A 23,276-nucleotide genomic window follows, 5' to 3' on the forward strand; every position below is an offset into this window, starting at 1 on the left:
GCATGGCTAGATTATGCCCCGAAATAATTACACGGAAACTGTATTCTTTCAAACACTGCCTGGCCCGGCTAGTTCCAGTTTCTTATTGGCTAGCTCTTACATATTAATCTAACCCATTTCTAATATTCTATGTAGCCCATGAGCTGGTTTACCAGGGAGGATCTTAACCTGCATCTGTCTGGAGCGGGAGAATCATGGCGACTCCTCACTAAGCTTCTTTCTCCCAGAATTCTCTTCTGTTTTCTCCACCCGCCTAAGGGTGGGCCTATCAAGGGGCCTAGGCAGTTTCTTTATTAATAAGAAATCACTCCCACATCAGATGTTGAATATAATGATACAGTCGTACAGAATGAATAAGATGAAAACTCAAATAAATGGCATGGGCATTGTGGTTAATACTATTTAGACATCTGAAATCTGATATGAAGACTAATAGTAAGTATATTTACTACATGCGTAAAACATTGTAACAGGTTAAGATAATAGACACAGTAATTAGTTATACTGCAGGTCTCATTTCCAAATATACATATGTATCAACATTTTACCTTACATATTTTAGGTATATAAATTTTTGTAAATATACACCAATAAAGTCAAAAACCTACAAACCAACAAAACAACACACAAAGGACACAAAATTTTTTTTTCTTCCCTCCTAATTTAGCAACCAAAAAACTATAGGAAATTTGACACCTGTATCCTGGGAACTGCTACAGACTGGTCTCCTAAAAGTCCAAGCTTTAAAGGCTTGGTTCCCAGCATGGTGATGTGGGGCAGGTGGAACCTTTAGGGTATGGGTCTTAGTGCAGGGGAGGGTGCTGTTTGTTGAGGGCATGCTCTCAGGGAACTGTGAACTCTGCCCTCTTTACTTGCTTCACGGGGACTGCTTTAGCTTCCCATGTGTTCCTAAAATGATTAAGTCAATTGATGTTGGACTGAAACTGTTAAAACTGTGAGTCAAAACAGACTGTTCCTGCTTTTAAACTGGTTATCTCTGCTATTTATCACAGGGACAAGAACTTAACATGGGAACACAGGTGATTTGGCAAACTTGCTAGCTTCAAAGATGACTTCTTTTAATGCCATTAGCTTCTCTAAGGGAGCGTTCATGCAGGTGTTAAGACCTACACTAGATATGCAAAGCACATAAGGAAAAGCTTTGGTACATATAAGACATCTTCCAGTTTCTGATACTCCAGCCAACATAGGGCACACTGAATGCACACAAGTGGATCACAAAACTGGGAGAGATAACTGCATGATTTCTGCTTTATATCATTGTATTTGAGCATGACTTGTTGAACAGTGGCAGTTAATAGCAACAGAGGATATTAATTGAAATCTTTGAATAAGGAATACATATTGTAATGTATGGAGGATCATCTTTGCAAATATTGTTGTATTATACTGTCCCTAATTGTGTAACTGACATGCACATTGGAAAGAAGAGCCAGACCTTCTGTTGCATTATAGCAAAGATTCCCTTGAGCATAGCAATAAGGCCCACCTGAGTAACAAGGTGGACCTTCTAAAGTCAAGAAGACCAACTGTAATCAGTGAAAGTGTCAAGAGAATAAATGAAGGATGCAAGAGGAAGTCATTTCTTTCTCCTCCACATAGGGACTGATAAAATGGTTCAGCAGGTATAGGAATTTGCTGTCATATCTGACGCAGTTGAGTTTGATACCTGGAATACACACAGTGGAAGGAGAAAACTGATTCCTATGAGTTGCCCGCTCACATCAGTTCACACTTGGTAGCATGCATGTCCATTTACTTGCTTCTCCTGACAGAAGTGAAAGCTATATGCAAGGGTATCATCTATCTACTTGCAGTACATATTGACTGTGTTAGACAATCAATATGACTTTAAGATCCAGTAGCTCCCTTCCCAAACTTAAACATGTTAGTAGAGGCAAACCAAAGTGCACTTTCATACAGCTGTAAAGATCATTGTGAACAATGTGTGTAAGAGGGAGTCAGAGCAGGGACTGAGATGTAAACAAGCACATACGGGAATCTGGGGGTTTAGTTAGATACTCTGTAGACCTATGATATATATGTAGAAACTGTGACTAAGCAAGTCATTTAGGTTGAACTCAAATTTTAACTACTGACCCAGTTCTTGCAACAGGCTAGCGGGAAGAGGATTCCGAAATCCTGAATCTTGAGAATCATGGATCCTCTTTCCCTTACTAAAGTTGTAAAGCTGACAAAAAATTTCTTAAAGTGTCCCAAACTTTAATAATTCATAAAATCTAATTGGAAATATGGAATTAACAATCTCACAGTGATCACACAATTTAACTGATGCAATTTGAGAGTCCTCTTTTTAGTAATTCCTTTAAAATAATACTGTGATGGAATTTGTTTTTCTAACATTTAAATTACACAAAAGTCAGTTAATAACCCCAAAAGAAAGGTTTATTTTTTATTTCTCTTTTTACTATAATTTTGTCACCTTTACGATACCCAAATAATACTAAGAAAGAAGTCAACTCATATTAATATAGCAGTTGTTGTATTAGCTAGATTTTCTGAAGTGTATGTATGTGCCACTATACTCCTTAATACATTATTTTTATCGTTGTGGTTGATATCTTATGATATAAACGAGGTTCAGAATGAAAGAAATTTGTTGAAGACAAACTCATAAATAATTTTTCAAATACTACTTTTTCAACTCAACCCTTGTCAAGAGAGCCAAGTAAATATTACCCAAAAGAGTGATGAAGGCTACAAGTGTAATATTCTTGACCCTGGCTTATGGAAAATGAAGCCATGATTCAAGAGTCACACAAATGCTCTGCTATCATAAGGGTGGATAAGTGGTACACCAAGATCTGACCCAGATTTCTCTTCTTTTGCTGCTTCCATATGCTAAATAAACAAGGAAGTAGATAAAATTTACATTTAACTTCTTTACAGTAAATAATGTGAACAATTAGCAGCATACTTCTTTGCAATCAACACAAATATCTCATTTAAGTAATGCTATAAAATTATACATGGGGAACTCAATTTCTTTGACTCAGTGAAGATGTACAGGCTGTGGCAGTACCTTCCTGTAGAGATGACAGAAAGGCTGTGGTTTTTATGGGTTTCTGTGAATCTAAGTTTTCTTAGTTTTCTGTAAAACTAAGGTCTTAGATAATCCCATCTTGACTTGATTGTTTTTACTCATAAATTTTCTCACAGGGTGTTGGTCTATGAGACAAGTAGATTCTCCCTTTTCTTCTTTTACCAGAAATCAAGGGGACATGGAAGTCTGTGCTGAGAAAGCATAAAATGAGAATCTTCTCTGCTCTCTGAGACTCTTGACCCAGGATACTAAATCTTCTCTGAGAACATCAAGGTTGCTTAATGCTGCTCTTCTCGGATGGAAAGGGATGGCTCACCATCTATGAATAACTCAGGTAAAGCTATCTTGTTTGGGGGATTGTTTATGAACTTTGCCATGGAATAAACACACATATAATTAGTCTACCTTCTTATCAATGTAGTCCTCCTGTTTAGGCGGTATTTTCCCCAGTCTTCTGTTTTGTTCCATTTCAGGTCCTTATGAGCCACCTGCTCTCTATGCTATCTCTTCCTAGGTGAAGAAACACACTCACTTCTCTGTGCTTCATGGAGCAGTGGGGTGAAAAAACACCTGATTCCTAGAAAGAAGACCAGTACCCCAGTGTCTGGAGACTTTCCTCATTTGTGTTTACTATCTAAGATTAACAGTTAGCAATGACCCCTTCCCTCTGAAAATGTTCATGTTTGCAGAATAAATTATATTATCACTTTAATCATATATTCTGTCTCACTATAATTGATGTCTTACTTTTCTATGTTGAAAGCTCTTGATGCTTCTTATTCATCTCAGTGTCAGTCACTCATGCCAGCACAGAATAAAGATGTGACAAATTAGTAGACAACATGAAGTACCTTCCCTCCAAGAGGTTGATGGGGACATCAATCACTAATCAACTAGCAATTAGTTCCTTAAGGTGTCAGAATCACAGACATTAAACAAAATCCCCTTGGTTCTTCAAAGGCAGACAGAGATTGGTTTGGAGTTAAAAGTGTAGGAGGTAAATGGTTCTCTGAGATCTTAGTAGCAAGCTGAGGGCAGATTAATTGAAGTTCACTGAGTTCCTGCCTATCTGAGTAAGAGCTTTGAGAGAAGGACTCTTAAATGGCTGGGTGACAAGGAGAGGAGGGGAGGGAGGGACGGAGAGAGAGGGGAAAGGGAGAGGGAGAGATCTTCTATGCTTAGGTACAGGGGAAAAATGGAAGGCTTGAAAATACTGGGGAGGAGCTCTTGGTCTTTCTCAACAGTATAAAGGGAAAAGACTCCATGGAGATCAGAAAGAAGCTAAGAAATATGAGGAAATAAAGAAGAGGCAGAGATAGAAACTATTTGGCCAAGATCTTAAGCCAAGGGGAAATGTAGCCTGACCCACTTCCTGGAAAATAATGGATTTCATAGGCACAGCATGATCAGAGGCTACAGCCTCTAGAAAAGACCCTTACTCTGACATAACTATCCTGGTCTGACCAATATCTAGATTCTGCTTGTACATATTCTCATGCAGTTAAATGATATGACCACATGGGAACATTTTCGTGGGATTGTTAACTAGTTGGTACTAATCACAATGATAAGATAAAATAAATAAGAAATTATATATAGATTTTATTTAACATATAGTTTATATGAGTGTAATTCCCTCTTTATGGTTTCCAGTCCTGGGAGCTCTATCAAAGAACATAACCATATAATTATATAAGCAGTATTCATTATAAACAAGACTTACATTTCTCTTTCCACTAAATAATCCCTGAACCTCAAAATCATTCTCCCCATCTAATCACAATAATCACTCCTTTCTGCCCCCAAACCACTATCTTCCTAGGAATGTAATGCTTATGGAATCATGAAGTATATAAAGTCCACCAAATTTTAAGGACAGGTTTTATGTACAAAAAGATGAATTACGAATTGTCTAAAATGATTTTTCAAAACTACCAAGATTGTGGTTACTCGTATTTGGAATATATCTTTACTATTTCTTTCTCTAAAGAGCATTTTCATATCTATAGTATTAAATGCTGCATAGACTATATGGACTAATTTTTTATGTATTTAATTAGGAGTAATGGGCAATTCTTGGACTCTCCTTTCAGTTGGGGCTAATTCAATAAAATATTAAAACAATAGTAGTCACATGAATGGTCTAATTTTTAAAAATAAGTGGCCAATGCATTTTAAATACCATTAAGTGGTAGGGAAAAGAAGCTACATATTATCTCAAATATGCTAGCTGGTTATTTCTTCTTGTAAGCCACATCTCTTCATATTCTCAATGTTTGTTTTTAATTTTACTTTGCTTAAGGGAGACAAAAGATCTAATTTAATTTATCTCTCTTAAAACATGATTTAAGGGGAATAAATAAATGGTAGGACAGTAAAACAGTGAAACCCGGTAACATATTTTTAGAATATTTAGAAGGAAGGTGTAGAGAGATTGTTCAACAATTAAGAACACTGCCTCAGAGATCCTGAGTTCAATTCCCAGCAACCACACGGTGGATTACAGCCATCTGTAATAAATTCTGCTGCCCTCTTGAGACCTGGTCAGTTGTTCTCATCAACTTAGACCATGAAACCCAATATGGACAAGTTTAATAGAACCACCATATACGGCTGCCCATGCATGCCTTAGCATTGCCAAGGCATACATTTCAAAATTTCAGAAGGTAGAGAACATTTCTTTTACTCAGACAACTTTTTCTTGTGGCTTTGCGCAGTAGTGGATGACAGAAGAAGTAAGACTTTACTCAATATAGAATGCTTGTAATTTTGAGACTTTGAATAGTTTGTACAGGGCAGATGAAGCCAACCTTTCTTTAATAAATCAAGTATGAAATGAGACTATGAACACAGGAATCTCTACTTACAACCTGAGTGTCCATGAGTGTCAGAGTAGAATGCGTGGCCTCTTCTGCATAAGGATAGGGTCTCTTCACAGTTATGTATACTGTCCAAACTTAAGTGCCAAATCTACGTTTATAAAGATGCAAAAATTTCCTCTGGTCTTTCATAAGTTCCAATTTCATACTGATATAATTCATTCATTTTATGACATTCTATCTTGTCTAATCATCTATATGTCTATTATCTACTTAGCTACCTATTCTGCCAATAATATATTTGTCTATCTTCAATCTAGTCTATTCATGACGCCTATGTAATCTTTCTCTAATATACCTCTATCCACTCATCTACCTATCTTTCTAGCAATGTATTAATACCTATCTATTAGTTTATCTATATATCTATTAGCTTTATGTCATCTAGCCCTCTGTCTACCATCTGTCTGTCCCTGCATAATATCTATCATTTACTTTATATCCATCCATCTGTATCTAATCTATTTATCTATCCCTATTATCCTATCCATTTTTAATCTTGGTACACATGCATTTATGTATATATCTATCTATATGTCTGTCTGTCCATCCACCCGTCTTTCTACCTATCCATCCATTCATCCATCCATCAAATTATACAGCTGGCTTTGTAACAAGCACTTGAAATTTAACAAGTCTCCAATTGAACTCTGCATATTCCTCCCAACTCTGCATTTTCTGTAAATTTCCCTGTAACATTGACTCCATCTACCATGACCACTGATGCCTGAACCACAAATCTAGGACTCCTCCCTGCTATCTATTTCCTCCCCTAATCACATATCCAATGAAGCACTGTCAAGTTAAGTCTTTACCAACTAACTCTTCCAGTCTTCTCTGTACCTGCACTGCTATTTGTGTGGCTATGGCCATACTACTTTCTCCCTCTGAATCATGGATTACTGATCACTGACTCTCGTCTTCAGTCCTCCATCTCTTGCAGTCTTTCAGCAGCACTGTTGGTCTCCTTATACATAAGTCTGACCATTTAATACTGTCACTTTGCTTTATTCTGTTGCTTTGCAGTGACCTGGGGAAGAATATAAGTTATGTAGGTTCCAGTGATACAAATGAAATTACTGCCCTTCGGCAAATAGTTGAAGGGAGCTGACTGAAGGCACCATCTAAGGAGCAGAGCATAGAGCCTTATGAACTCTATGGTCACATTGAACTTTGTTTTACTATTATGTAGATCTCAGAACAGAGAGAAATTAAGTTATTATTTATAAATTACCAAGTCTAATGCATCCTGTTAGAGCAGGTGGATCAGACTCAAACAATACCCACCCCTGACTGCAACTGGATCTTTGCATGCTGCTGCTTCCAGTGGAAGATTCTTTTCTAGCAAACCCCTCATGTCTTTTAATTTTTGCTATAGCTGTTCTATAAACTCGATCCCCAATGTGGATGATCCACAAGGTGGAATCTTCTCAGAAAATCTCTGAATAGCCTGCATTTGCCAATAGAGTTTTGATGTAACTGCTCTATCACTTGTTTGGGAACTGAAAAGCAACAAAGAATAGCAAGTAATAATCTGATACAAAGCAAGTATCTTATAGCTAACAGGTATCCAGAAAGGTTTTCAAATGTATGAGCACAACTTGAACTTAGAAGCCCAAGAATTGCTAGGTAGTGGTAACACATGCCTCTAAACCTAGCACTTGGGTGGCAGAGGCAGTAGGATCTCTCAGCTTGAGGGCAGCCGGATCTGCATACTGAGTTCTAGAACAACCAGTCTTATACAGGGAAAACCTGCGTCAAAAACCAAAGTGTTTCTCATGTTTGAAAGCTTAAGTTGTTGATGTGGGATTCCTCTCTGTATGCTGTGAACGCCATTGGTTAACAAAGAAACTGTCAATCTCTCACTATTTGCTGATGATATGATAGTTTACATAAGTGACCCCAAAAATTCTACCAAGGAACTTCTACAACTCATAAACACTTTTAGTAATGGAGCAAGGTACATTATTAACTAAACAAAATCAGTAGCCCTCTTGTACACAGATGATAAATGGGCTGAGAAAAAAATATCAGAGAAACATCACCCTTTCAATAGCCACAAATAGCATAAAGTATCTCAGAGAAACTCTAACCAAACAAGTGGAAGAATTGTATGACAAGAACTTTAAATCTTTGAAGAAAGAAATTGAAGAAGACAGCAGAAAGTGGAAAGATCTCCCATGATCTTGGGTAGGTAAAAGGTAAAAGAACTTCTGGAGACATCACAATCCCTAACTTCAAATTCTACTACAGAGCTACAGTACTAAAAACAGCCTGGTATTGGCATAAAAACAGACAGGAGGATGAATGGAACCAAATCAAAGACCTGCGTATTAATCCACACAACTTCGAACACCTGATTTTTGACAAAGAAGCAAAAAAAAAAATCAAATGGAAAAAAGAAAGCATATTTAACAAATGGTGCTGACATAACTGGATATCAACATGTAGAGGAATGAAAATAGATCCATATCTATTGCCATGCACAAAACTCAAGTCCAAATGGATCAAAGACATCAAAATAAAGCCAGCCACATTGGACCTCATAGAAGAGGAAGTGGGAAGTACACTTGAACACATTGGCACAGGAGACCACTTCGTAAATATAACACCAGTAGCAGAGACACTGAGAGAAACAATTAATAAATGGGACCTCCTGGAACTGAAAAACTTCTGTAAAGCTAAAGACAAGGCCAACAAGATAAAACGGCAGCCTACAGAATGGGAAAAGGTCTTCACTAACTCCACATCAGAAAGAGGACTGATCTCTAAAATATACAAAGAACACAAGCAATTGGTCATCAAAAGAAAAAATAATCCAATAAAAAAAATGGAGTACATACCTAAACATAGAACTCTCAACACTGGAATCTAAAATGGCTGAAATACACTTAAGGAAATGTTCAACATCCTTAGTCATCAGAAAATTCAAATAAAAATAACTCTCTGATTCCATCTTACACCTGTAAGAATGGACAAGATCAAAAACACTGATGACAGCTTATGCTGGAGAGGTCATGGGGTAAAGGGAACACTTCTGCATTGCTGGTGGAAATGCAAGCTGGTACAACCCTTTGGATGTCAGTGTGGTGATTTTTCAGAAAATCAGGAAACAATCTTTCTCAAGACCCAGTAATACCACTTTTAGGTATATAGCCAAAGAATGCTCAATCGTGCCACAAGGACATGTGCTCAATTATATTCATTCATAGCAGCATTGTTTGTCATAACCAGAACTTGGAAACAACTTAAATGCCCCTCAAACAGAGAATGGATAATGAAAATGTGGTACATTTACACAATGGAGTACTACACAGCAGAAAAAAATAAAGACATCTTGAATTTTGTAGGCAAATGGTTGGAGCTAGAAAACATCAGTTTAAGTGAATTAACCCAGACCCCAAAAGACAATTATCACATGATCTCACACATAAGTGATTTTTGCACATAATACAAAGAAAACCAACCCACAAATCACAGTCTCAGAGAACCTAGACAAGAATGAAGATCCTAAGAGAGACATACATAGATCTAATCTACCCGGGAAGTAGACAAGAACTCCTGGGTAAATTGAGAGGATGAGGACCTTGGGAGAGGGTTGAAGGAGAGGGGAGAGGGAGGGAGGGAAGCAGAGAAAAATGTAGAGCTCAATAAAAATCATATAGAAACTGGGCCTGTGCAGGAAATAGAGGTAGGTGGGGAAAACTAAACTGGATGCTGAGAAAAAGAAGGAGGCATAAGGTAGAAGTCATGTAGCCCTGCCAGAGTCAGACGCCGGATCTTTAGCCAGTACAGCTACGTGGTGATACACAGATTAATGGAGATGGGTGAAATTAATATGTAAGAACTAGCCAATAAGAAGCTAGAGCTAATGGACCAAGCAGTGATTTAAATACTATAGTTTCTGTGTGATTATTTTGGGTCTGAACTGCCAGGCAGCCTGGAAACAAATAAGCGGACTCCTTACAACAAGCTGTCACTTCAAAATGACTTTTTAGTTTATGGGGTCTCACAAACTTTGATTCAATTTTCAAGTTTGATTAATAATTCTAAAGCTAGTATTTCACTGATATGCAAAATCTGACAAACTGGGTATATAGAATTATGTAAATATATTGTATGATTTTTAGTCATATTCATCATCCCATATAATTAATAAAAGTCCTAATCTTATTCTTTAAAAATCTAATTTAGGCTTTAAATGACACTTTAATTATAGATTATTTGCTTAATAGAAATTTAGTTGCTGGCTGAGATGTGCTTAGTGATACAGATCTTGACTATCACGGATGATTCAGTCCCCAGTTTCTATTTACGGCACCTCAAAGTAAGTAATTAAACAAGTAAAGATTAGGTAAGAGTTTTCTTGCTGCCAGTAGCTTGCCTTCATAGGGAACTGACATTTGCTTTCTCTAGACTCTGATAGAGCAGTAACCATTGATCTCTTTCTCCTGAAAATCAGACTCAATAATTGTCATGGAACATGATTCCATGTAATAACTATACCTAAATACAACTGTACTACCCAGCTTCTTTGGCTGTTATTGTAGCCAAGGGAATTTATGATTGGCTAGGTGAAAGAGAAGTACCAGATGGGACTTCTGGAAAGTCCTTTAAAAAGGAGACATGTACCCATATTTATACCTTCTTCCTGCTCTTCCTAGAGCTGTCACTCGGCAGCTGATGGTGAAGTAAGCAACAAACCAAGTGCCTGTGTCTTCATGGAGTGAGCCTAGCCTGGAATAACTACCCTTATAAAGCATAACCATGCAATGAAAACTCAACCAATACACAGAGAAATAAAACCTTTTTCAGTTATAATTTCTTTTAAAATTACACATGTAATACAAACTCACTCTTACTATTCAACATATCTACAATCATAAGGTGTGTGTTAAACGATTATATCACTGGAAATTTATAAAGCAAGGGTAGTGCCTATTCCAATAGGTAAGGAAACAAAAGTTGAGAGGAGTCACACAATTGAACTAGCAGGCAAGTTGTAAATTTCTGTTTTCATTCCAAACTTACACTCTTTCCAGACCATCATTGTACAATGTGCAGGGTAAATCTCTTCTTAGGTGCCTGTGGCTAAATCTCTTAATCTTTTTAATCCCCATTTACAATTAAGATTATAGACCTCTGACTAGGATATATTCTGCTGTGAGGACAAGTGGGCTTACTATTGTGCAAAGAACTGAAGCCCTTGGAAAAGAATCACTCTAGGATTTATGTGCGTCACCAAAAGATTTAGTTACATAGGAGGCCTTGAATTATATAGTTATATTGGAGATCTTAAGGTCAAAACCAAGTATTGTGACCACAAACTGTACTTGTTTAAGCATGTTTACAAAATCCAACTCCAAGCCAGTTAATCACGTTCTCTTTCTGCTTAACCTGTGTGGTTGGTTTGTGTTGGACAAACCCACTTTGGAGTTTGCATTATTCATCCGCATTTGTGTCTTAATAAAGATGTCTCCTAGTATATAAAGGAACAATTACAGCTTGTGCTATTTTATGGACTCTTATGACAATACCTCCAGACCTGTAAACCAAAAGCTGTTCATTTGCAGCAAGGTTCTGTTGTAGTTTAAGGAAAGGAAATCCATGGACCATAGCAGAAGATTTTACTGCTTGTTCAATTTCCTCTTATTTCCCAAAGTAATGTTTGTAATTCTGTGATTGAAAAAGCCTGAGACCATCCCCATGGTGCTAGACTCCTGTACAAAAGCTGGCACTGAAAAAAAAAATCCCAGCGGTTCTGCTCTTGGGTTTGATTCTTCATTAGCTAAAAGAATATTCTGAAGTAGATCAGCTGTGTAGAGCTCTGTATGAACTTCCTCTGCTACAATCTATTACTACAAATGTAAGTCGCCAACCTAAAAAACCAACATAGGGCCTCATTGGCTAAAGTGGAGGTAAGGTGATGACAGGATTGCATTTCTAATGAACCCTAGAATCATTTGGGCTTACCCAGACTGTCAGGGGTGGAAACCTGTTCCCTAGCATGATGATGACAGGATCTCTGTATGTTGCACCTTCCAGTCTTCAAAGCATCGACCCACTGCAAGGTCCATTTCTGCTTTGGCTCTCATCTGCTTCCTTGATGATCACATCTCTTGAATTCAAAAGCCCAGCTGATTTGTTTGCTTCTACCCAAGTTACTATGTAGGTTCATCTATTTTAAATTTGACAAATCAGCACTGGCAATGGTTCAGTGAGTTAGCTCACTGCCACCACACTTGATAGTATTTCGGTCACCAGAACTTTCACGGTCGAAGGAGATAACTGGTTGCTACAAGATGTCACAGGAGCAGAGAGGCACATATGTTCTCTCTCTGTGTCTCTCTTTCTCCTTCCCTCTCTCTTCTCTTTCCCTCCATCCCTCCGTCCCTCTGTCCCTCCCTCCCTCCCTCCCTTCCTCCCTGCCTCCCTCTTTCCCTCCCTCCCTCCGTCTTTCCCTCCCTCCCTTTCTGTTTCTCCTTTCAGACATCCACATATACACACACACAAATAAATGAATAATTTTTTTTGACAAACTGGAAACTTAAATTTACTTAATATCATTTTGTCAGTTATGTAGGTAACTCTATCCTGTCAACTTGACAGGACCGAGTTTCTAGGTTGGGTTGAGGTGGGAAGAGCCACTGTAAGTGTGAACAGTACTACTCCATGGGATGGGATTTGGAGCTGTTGAAGAGGAGAAAAGAAGCCGAGAAGTCTTTCTGTTTCCTGACTTGGAACACAATTTGAGCAGCTGCTGCAGTCACTACGCTCTCCTCTTTTTGATGGACTGCACACTCAAACCTCAAACTGTAAACCAAAATAAACCCCTCTTTTTTTTAAGCTGCTTCTTGTCAGATCAGCCGCAAGAGATGTAACTAATACACAAGTTAACACAACAAAGCCACAGGTTTCTAGGGCAAGAGCATGAGCCCTATGCGACTATTGCTCAGCTATCACAAGCTCTGCAGGTAGTTTCTGGCAAGAAGCAAGCATTTCATCAATAGCAATAGTAGCAACTATACCCGCTAATCTCTGGCAGGTATTGATCAGCATGCTTTATGAATATTCATGCACTTCATCTCCATAACAACCTTCTCAACATGAAGCAATAACTGTTACCATCATCCCCCTAACAAATAAAGAAATAAGACACAGAGATGTGAGACTACTTCATAGAGCCAGGAAAATGCAGTGAAAACACAACCCCAGAAAAGCAGGTGTAGAATCCAGGTATTTAATTAAGCTTCATTCTATCCCTTCATTCCAATGTTATAATGAGAAAATGAAGAAAGCATTTGCTTAATTTAAATTCAGGAACAGCTAAATTATCCTAAAGTAGAAGAAAACAACATGTTCATTTCCCTTGAACAGGTCATTTTACCACCTTTGCTTATCTTGGGATGTAGTCTCACATATGGGCCCTGCATTCCTTAATCCTTCTGGCTGAGTGTCCCCAGAGGCCCACAGAAGACTGTCCTTGCCAAAGCAAAGCATTTTATATAGAGAAAGGTTTGAAAGCTCAATTAATAGTGTAATGAGAGTAGTAAAGACAAAACTAGTAGTGTTCTGGTTTGTAAATACACTATATTCTGCGTTATGCTTAAGTTTTTCATACTGTGTACATTTTATACTGAAAATCTACTTTGCTGATTGACCCAGTAAAGAAGAAGCAAGTGAACCAGTGTTTTGTAGGATAGAATACCTTGACTGTTCCCGCACCATCATGTCTCCTTTCTTCCAGAAAGAAAGTGCCCTTGGAGAGGCTCTGGGTTTACAATCCAAGATCACCAAACTTCCCACTTGCACCTGAACCAATGTTTTCATAGGATTTCTTGAAAAATCTGGAGCAGAAGCTAAAGAAGGGGTGGAGAGAGAAATGGATTGTTAATTTAATGAGAATAGGTATTTTCTTAAATCCTTGTGGTTTGAAAGGCTCGCTGTATCAGTGTTTTCTGATTCTGCATGGTACAGGAGATGTTGATGGTTGATTTGATATGTGTCATATACATGAAAGCAATGTTGAAAAATTAATTTGTACTATTATGTTTCAGTTCAAGGTCTACATCTCAAGGCCAGTGTTCCACATGAAGATTCTTTTAATGTCCACTGTGAGATATAAAATAACTCAATCATGAGTTTATTAAAGGAAACTATTTAGCACAGCAAACTTAGGCAAGTTTGTTCCATCATGACTACTTTGGTCTCTATTGGTCCTTAGGTCACAGCATCTAGTGAGGATCTGCCACTCAGAGAGTGGTGGCCAAATGTCTTAGAAAGAAAGCTTAGTTATTAACTAATTGATCATCAGGTGGCACCACAAAAACACAGATGTAATTTTCAAGGATGTAGTAACACACTAAATACCATAATGTGCAGAAAACACTGTGCTTCTCAGAAAAGACTATAATGTCAACTTTTAGGCTACATAGTGAGGTCTAAGATATCATTGAAATGAAAAGATGTGCTAATCAGAAAGTTGATATGGGATTTCCCCTTTGTGAATGCCATTGGTTAATAAAGAATGTGGCTTGACCTGATATGGTAGAACAGAGCTAGGTGGGGGAAAACTAAACTGAATGCAGAAAGAAGGTCGGAGTCATAGAGAAGCCATGAAGCTACTGCCAGAGACAGACATGCTGAAACTTTGCCAGTAAGCCACTGCCACGTGGCAATACACAGATTAATAGAAATGGGTTAAATTAATATGTAAGAGTTATCCAATAAGAAGCTAGAGCTAATGGGATAATCACGGATTTAATTAATACAATTTCTGTTTGGTTATTTCAGGAGTCTGGGCAGCTGGAAAATGAACAAGTGGCCTTCCTACTACAGAAAGTCACTATTCCTTTTACTACATATGTATAAAGAAGGCGAGGAACCTGATTATCTCCCCAAATATAGAAATGTTCTTTTCTTTTTAATTTAAGACAGGGCCTCCTGCTCTAGCTGGCCTCCACTCACAAGTCTCTTACCTAGAATCTCAGTTTCTGGGATAACAGGTGTGAGCCACAACACCTAGTTTTTTTTTTTTTTTTTTCTTTTCTTTTTTAAAATAGTATTTAATTCTTTTTATTTTTGTGTCTGAGTGTTTTGCCTAAAAGTATGTTAGTATACTACATATGTGCAGTGCCATATAAAATAAAGTTAGGTACCCTGGAACTGAGTATTCACCAGGCAATTATCTACCATGCAGGTCCTGGGTATGGAACCAACATCCTATGCAAAAGCAGCAACTACTCTCAATGCTGAGCCATTTCTGCAGCCTCTACCTGTCTAGCTTCTAATGTTCTATGCTTTGGCAAGTCCCAGTGGAAATAAACTATTTGGCACATAGGCATTTTATAATAATTATAGATATTATGTGATTGAGTATATGGTTGTTCAACTACTGCCCTCGTGGAAGAGTGGGCAGAAATACTATAAGATCCAGTGGACCAGGAAATCTTCTGTGAGATTGTGCCTTCTAGTTATGGCAGGAAAGCTGCATCCATGAAATCTCATCTACATGACTGCTTAAATAAGACCTTAATAATTCCACCAACAGTTAACTTGTCATTAAAAATCAGGAAATCTCATGGGGCTTTACTTCTAGATGAAGAACAATAAACAGCTGCCAAGAGAGGGAGAATTAGTCTTTCTCAAGGCTAAGCCTCATGGTTGGTTGTGTAATAATAAGTGGTCACATATATGTAGGTGACATGAAACAGACTCAGCAGGTTGTATTCATTTTTATTTGTTTATATGTATATGTAACCACAGCAGTTAAGAAAGAGGAGGCTGTGTATTTTGAAGGGAGCTTATGGCAGGGAAGCACATTGGAGGCTAAAAAAACAGGAGAGGGAAATGATGTAATTATCATTTAATTAAATAAAAAGAGACACATTCTGAGTTGGCCTTGTAAATTCAAATCCTATAAAATTTTTTAGTAAAACCACAAGAATCTATATCTGAACACAATTTTTAATTTACACATCTTTTACTTTCTCATATAACAATCTTGCACCATCATAGGTAGGAATCTTTCTTATTGAAAGAGGAATTAGACTATGACTCCGCAGGTTTTCTTTCTACAGAAGCATGCATTTCAACTTTTATCTGTGTGGAACCTCTCCTGCTTTTGCTGTAACATCTTACTTCTCTGCCACAGCTAACAAGAGGCAGATTTGCACTGACAATCCTGACAATCCTGGCAGACATCCTGATATACACGAATCATTCCCAACCTTCAGATGTCAGAGACCAGAGATTTCTTCTCTTTTAATCTTGGCTTCGTCAACATCTCTTGTCATTCAGTACTGCATAATCATTTGCTGTGAGTGACTCTCACCCATTGTAGAATATCTGACAGCCTCACTAGCCTCTACCACGGTGGCTAATAGTATATAAGACTTCCATTCTTTCCCCAAACCCTAGTTAAAACAACAAAAACTACCCTCGAATATTTCAAAGTATGCCCCTAAGTGAAAGCATTCTTAAGAGGAGAGCCACTGACTTAGATAAAGGGACCTCATAGTCATCATCTCAAATGCACCAAATCAATAGTAGACAACAGCACAAATAAGGGTTTACGGGGCCAAGGATGTAGCAGTGACACTTGCATGTAAGCAAACAAGACAGCCATGTTTCCTCCTCCTGAACCGACTGTGGTAATAAACTCGGTAAATTGGGAGGTATTCCTTGGAAACTGAAAATAATTGTGATCACTGAGTTCTGGTTCAAGTTATGCCTAAATACAAACATTCCGTCTTAATTTCTGGAAACAATGAGTCCTTTATTCTTTCTGCATTTCCCTCTTTCCTTTCTGTATTTCTGCCAAACTGCCAAGTTCCTACCGTCGTTTCAGTCGTGTGCCCTCCCATTGCCCATTGTAGAAACACCCTAAACACTACAAAATAATTGTTTCCTTTTCTCAGACCTCAGGGGCAGAAAGAAGTAAAAAGCCATAATCTCAAATAAATAGGGGATCGTTGGTTAATTACATCTTCAGTACACCCCATATCTGCACCTCCAAATGGGATTCATGAAGACCAAAACACCCTCTGAGTCAAATATTTGTCATTTGCTTTCGTGGACCAGAAATAGAGAACACTAGAATCCTGATAAGGAGCATTTCTTACTCTAGGACACTGTGGCTGGGTAATCATCCATTAGATGTGAAGGAACTTCTTCTCTTGGTTTAATTCAACTTTGGAACTTAATTCTGGTCACTATGGCTGCTTTTTCTTTGACAACATTTTAAATACCCTTGTTTTGGCTTGACTTGGTTGTTGTTGTTTGTTTTGTTTTTTAGACAAAGTCTCATTCTTAGCTCAGGTTGGTTGGCCAAATGCCTGTCACTCCCTAAATAACACAGTCTGACCTCAACTTTCTGCCAATCCCCCTGCCTTCATCTCCTAGGTCCTGGAATACTAGTATATTCTCTAATTAGAAACACTGAATATAAAACAATATTGTGTGTTCTATTAGGTAGTAAAATAGAATATAAAAAAACAATATTTTAGATTCTGGTAACAATGGAAGGTTAAAGAGAAAAAGGTAAGATCAAATGCATAAAAAGTTAGTCTTACCTACAACTTTGAGCTCAGCACTGGAATAGATGAGCCCATGCTTGTTTTCTGCTATACACTGGAACATTCCAGAGTCTGTCACATTGAGGTTTGATATCGTAAGTGCACCATTTTCTATCTGTATTCTCTCCTGGATTGAAAATAACATTTCTTGCAGATAAATAAAATTTTAGGATTAAAATAAACACTGCTGACTGTCATTTCAATCACACAAAAGATGCTGCTATTTTCCTCTGACTACTAGGTAGCCTGACCTGAGAGGTAACCTTTTCGTCTTTGAAATGGAAAAAAAAAAAAAAAAAAAAAAAAGATGCTTCAAATATACAAGTAAAAATCAGAAAATAATTATCAAAACCAAAGGTGAAGTGCAGCACCCATTTCATTTTCATCTATGTTTAATGATTCAGACTGTGAGAAAATGTACTGGGAGGTTGACTTCCATCCTGGGAGGTAGAACGATTTTTCATCACAATATATTTTTAAAATTATGTAAGCTTAAGACATTATAAATTCAGTGCATTAAAAAGAGTGCTAATAGAGTGCTAGGAAACCCACATACTTACCAAGTTTTTCTTTTCCCCAAGTATGATGGTCATATAGAGAAACATAAAGTTACATAATTGACTTAGTACACACAAGCACAAAAATAGATATGACAAGGCTGGAGAGAGGAAGTGAATGAGAAAACAAATACTCATCTATTAAGGCAGCCAACTAACAGATTTATTTATTCTCTAGACAACAAACCAAGGTATAAAACAGGAAAAGGAAATTAAATTCGATGTTGGATTAAAGTAAAGCTTACTCTAACACAGATACCGTAAATCATTGTTTATAGTAATACTATTTTATCAGCGCACAATAATCAATTCACCTTGAATTGTAACAGAGAGGAAATGCCATTAAAAGACTGGATGATTGATTTTATATTGATTTTACATGATTTCCCCATGTTGTGATATGCATGTAAAATGCCCTCAGCAGGCTCTTGTGTTTGAACATGAGAAGGCTATGAAACTGGAATCTTTGGCCTTGCTGTGACAGGTGAGATGTGATAGAAGGGTAGTACTTGAAGGTGATATTTGCTTAGGTTCTAGTCCTTGCTCTAGGCTTCTGCTTCCTGATTCCTGATGTTATAACTTCCCATCATACTTTCCTCATTATAAATACTGAAATTGTATACTAAAATAAATTCCTTTCATTTCCTATTTTAAATGCTTCTGTAGAAACCCTGTTCTTTGATACTAGGAGATAGCTGCCTTCTTGTGTGTGTATAGATTTGTGTGGACACCCATGCATGTGGGTTCAAGGAAGCAAAGGACAACCCTGGGCATTCCTCAGCTGCAATCTATTCCCCTTTCTTGTCTGTAAGATAGAATCTTACACTGACAGATATCCATACATTTCTATCTACCTAGCCCCAGAATGACAAGCATTTACCCTCATACTCAGCATTGTTTTCAACATGGCTGGAGAGAATTCAACTCAGGTAAGGCAAGCTGTTTGGTCACTGAGCCTTCTCTTGAGCCCTGATATCTAGAGGCTAAAGGAAGCAGACATTGAAAAAAGACAGGAAGAGTTGGGCAAGCAGGTGTATCACCTCACCTCCAGTACCAAGGCATCTCCATTTTTCAGCCATCGGTAGGAAGGTTTGGGCTTCCCACTTGCCCGGCATTCCCAATAAAGACTGTCCTCCACAGCTATTTCCACATCTCTTATAAGTTGAACCCAATGAGGTTTTGCTATAGTTGAGGGAAAACATAGATAACAGAAAGACAAAAAATTCAAATCATATATTAAATAAAAAAGTAAATGGCTTATAAACAAGAATCAGAGTGCATGCAAGTCATGGATTAACATGGGCTAGACGAGAATTATGCTCAGTTCACTGAGTAGCTAATAACATTTCTAGATTTGATGACTATGTTGCAACATGTTATTCTCTTCAGCCAACTTCATTTGGATATTCCTATTTTCAAATTCCTTATTGCTAGATTATACTATTCAGAACTCTATTAATAGATAGTGATGAAGGTAGAGAAAACAACTTTCCTCAAGTATATTTTGAAACATTAAGATCATAAATCATGACAACTTCCAAGTCAAAGACAGCAGCTATTGGTCTTAATGATGAACTAAATATTAATATCCATAGGAAAGAAACATCTATTGCTAAGGAAAAATATTTACTTTGAGTTAGAAATACCTCTCAATTAAATACAAACTAATGAACAACTTACATAACTCTGTGCATAAAAATGAAAGTACCCAAAGATAGATAAGTGTCCTTAATATGAATTGAGATATTTTATCAGAAAAAAAAGATGTAATTGAAGCAACTTCAAATTATGTATGCAAATCAGTTGGATCAAAATTAATGAATTCCACTTATGTTTTGCGAGGCACCTGGAAACTGCAGTTTTGCAGATGAAAGTGACACACCACTTCCAATGGAAGCCACTCAACACATGAATAGCCCAGACCCTGCAGTCCCTGCTTGCATTTCAGATCCAAACCTGGGAGGTGAGAGCTCTTAGAGGTTTCACATTGCATTATGCATGGGATGTGTGCTACGGGATCTGCATTTGCTTCCTCCATATGGAGCAGCAGTTTATCTATTTCTGTTTAATTGCAACCACAGGAAGATTTGTTTTTTCTTTCTGTCTCCTAGAATTGTTTTTATTTTTTCCAAAGTAATTGAAAGGAAACTATGGCTCCTTAGATTTTTTGTTTTTGTTGTATAATTTTTTTTCCTATATGAAACACAGTTAATCCTACATGACTTTTCTTATTTTATATAAAAACTCATTTTCTACTTTGAGGAATTATCAGAGCCACCCAGAAGGATACTACAGCTACGCTGGAACAGAAACTGTTGACCATGGCCTGAGTCTCCAGTGGGAATCTGCATGGGTGATTCTCATATTCTAATAGTCATCTTTGCAGAATAGAAGAATATGTTGGTCTTCCAAACCAATCCTGAGACATTTCCCACATTAATCATGAACTTTCTCCCTTAACCATAACTTGAAATTCAAATTATCTATCACACCGTTTTACATGGAATATTAGAAAAGTCATCAAAGAGCTACATGACCCTTACTGATGCTATGATATAATTTTAAGGTAAAGTTGTGGGACACCTTCCATTATGCTCTCTGTGTCATTTACGTATAATTTATTTCTTAAGTGCATAAAACAATACATAAAGAACTAAGTATAGCTCATGCTATTGGTTTCCTCTTGTGCATTAATGTCCATTCTTCCTTACAACATACATATCATCAGTCTTTCATGCTGCCCTTCTAATTTTCTCTCAGCTCATCTTGTCTGTAGAATCACGGAGGACTGTTCCAAAGGGAGGCTCTTGTCTAAGCCTATTTTCCCTTGCTACTGAGGACATGAGGGATGGACAGCTGTGCAAGGGATTAGTAAACGGTTTTTATGAACAGAAAGATGTGAGCACCTGGTGTGCTGCTCTTTGATGGCAGCCACCTTGTGACTGTAGTGACAATTAATATGTAGAAAGAGGAGAAAAGATCCAAGCAGAAAAGATTTAAAGAGAGAAAGAGAGAGAGAGAGAGAGAGAGAGAGAGAGAGAGAGAGAGAGAGAGAGAGAGAGAGAGAGAGCGCCATGGCTTGAGGTTAAGGACTTGAATGTCATTTTAGCTTTAGACATGTTATCAGGGGTGGGGGTGCATGTGGTTCCTTTGTGGACAGGGATTATGGTGCATAGAGTTAAAAGCACTGAAACAGTTAACACAGCCATTCTCAACCTGTGGATCTTGACCCTTGGGGGGGGGGATCCAAAGACCCTTTCACAGAGGTTGCCTAAAACTATCTGCATATCAGATATTTACATTATGATATATAATAATTGTTGTTCCTTTTGGAAACTACAGCTCCCAGATTCCTCCTGGATTACGGACACCTGCACGCGCAGGCGCAGGACATTTCTCCCAGATACCCTTGCGCTTCTCGTTAAAAAGCGAGCTTCCACGAGGCCTCATTCTCTCTTTTCCCTCACCCTCTTGTGTCTTGCACACCTGTCCCTTATTGTGCTCTCCCCCATTAAAGCACACCCACATGGGAGCCACGTGTCTCCTCCTTTCGTGCGTGTTTTGTCTGTCCCGTGTTTGTCTCTACTCACACACACCCGCTTTAAAAGAATAATAATAATAACAAAATTATAGTTATGAAGTAGCAATTTTTTTTTTTTTTGCTTTTTGTGGGTCACCGTAACATAAGGAACTATATTCTGGGGTTGCAGCATTAGGAAATTGAGAACCACTGATTTAACAAGTCAGAAATTTTCTCACATTTGTCACTTCTGACTGTGTTTTAGGAGGCTGCCCGTTCATTCCTGGATGCCCAGGCCAGAAATAACCACAAAGAAACAGCTTGGCCTACTAGCTCTAGCTTCTTATTGGCTAGCTATTACCTCCTAAACTAGTCCATCACCCTCCCTCCCTTCCTCTCCTTGCCCCCCCCCCCGCTCTCTCCATATATAATCTTACAGTCTGCCTATATTCTGTTAAGTCATTGGCTTGAAGCAGCTTCTTTATTAACTAATAGAAGCAACACATATACAGAAGGATTTCCCACACCATGAGCCTGCTGTGTTTGAGGAGTATATGAACAGAAAGAGTAAGATAAGTTAGGGTATGAGAAATTTTCCTTGTGTGGGGGAGTGGGGGACTCAGCTGCTCAGGCATGCCCACCATGATCATCACACCACCACCATGATCATCACCACAACCACCACCACCCTCACCACTGCCACCACCATGGTCATGACCACCACCACCATTACCACCATGATCATCACCACCACCATGATCATCAGCATCACCACCACCATCACCACCACCACCACCAACAGCAATAACACCACCATTATTTCTATAACATGCCACCAACTTAAAGCCACTGACATACAGGAATTTTTTTTTATATTAAACTAATTATGAAACAAGGTGGGAAAGTTACAAAACATAATGACTCGCACTATTAAAACATTCCTTCATTTTGCCCCTGACAGCTCCTAAAACCCTGAAATATAAGAAACATTAATAGTGTCGTAGGCCATATACTTACAAACTCAAACTGTTGAAGGAGGATCCATAACGATGTCTACAGATTTAACAGCTGTCTTGGCAGTTTCCTACCCTGAAGCATTTATGCACACTGTATACACAACCACCAAAAGCTGTTTCAATTACCATTTGCTAAAATAAATAGGCTATAATGCAATTTGCCCTTCATTAAATTTGTGAATTCTTACTAGGTTTACAATGTCTCTAATAATTAAATTGCAAACATATTCAATGAGCTTCTATTTCCCTGCATTTTTTGCAGATGCATTTTGTACAACAACATATTTTCACTTTCCAAACCATGTTTTCATCAAACCCTAATGGCATGTTTTAAACAAAGAAAATTTAAAAGACAAAAAGAATATCTCATTTTCTCAAAAAAAAAAAAAACAGACCTCTAAATAAAAGAAACGTTACTCTTTCCTTCCCCAAACTGAGCAGTATATCAAACAAATGTGGTAATAAATTAAAGGAAGCAAATAGACTACAGACACATTATTTACATTATTGGATTAGGTGGAACATCCCCATCTACAACAACATCTTCAGTTTATTTGGTTTGTCTAATGTAATAACTGAAACTTTTCTCAGCAAACAGTTTTAATCTGCTTTTCAAATAAAGACACAAAGCTACCTCTTCTAG

The 23,276-nt window shown here is 37.8% G+C and overlaps 1 protein-coding gene across 1 annotated transcript in view; it reads right to left on the reverse strand.

The window, feature by feature from the left end:
• The window catches only part of Cntn3 (contactin 3), a 386,288-nt gene that overhangs the window by 96,177 nt on the left and 266,835 nt on the right, over positions 1-23,276 (reverse strand). Inside the window, exons 9-11 of the mRNA XM_050149360.1 lie at positions 19,143-19,279; positions 17,538-17,667; positions 13,673-13,823 (exon numbers count right to left, since the gene is read on the reverse strand). Coding sequence (XP_050005317.1) covers positions 13,673-13,823; positions 17,538-17,667; positions 19,143-19,279 — 418 coding nt within the window. The remainder of the gene's footprint in view (positions 1-13,672; positions 13,824-17,537; positions 17,668-19,142; positions 19,280-23,276) is intronic.

This window comes from Alexandromys fortis, unplaced genomic scaffold (assembly GCF_014885135.2).
Source record: "Alexandromys fortis isolate MF-2015 unplaced genomic scaffold, M_Fortis_MF-2015_v1.1 scaffold_48, whole genome shotgun sequence".
Classification (NCBI taxonomy): domain Eukaryota; kingdom Metazoa; phylum Chordata; class Mammalia; order Rodentia; family Cricetidae; genus Alexandromys; species Alexandromys fortis.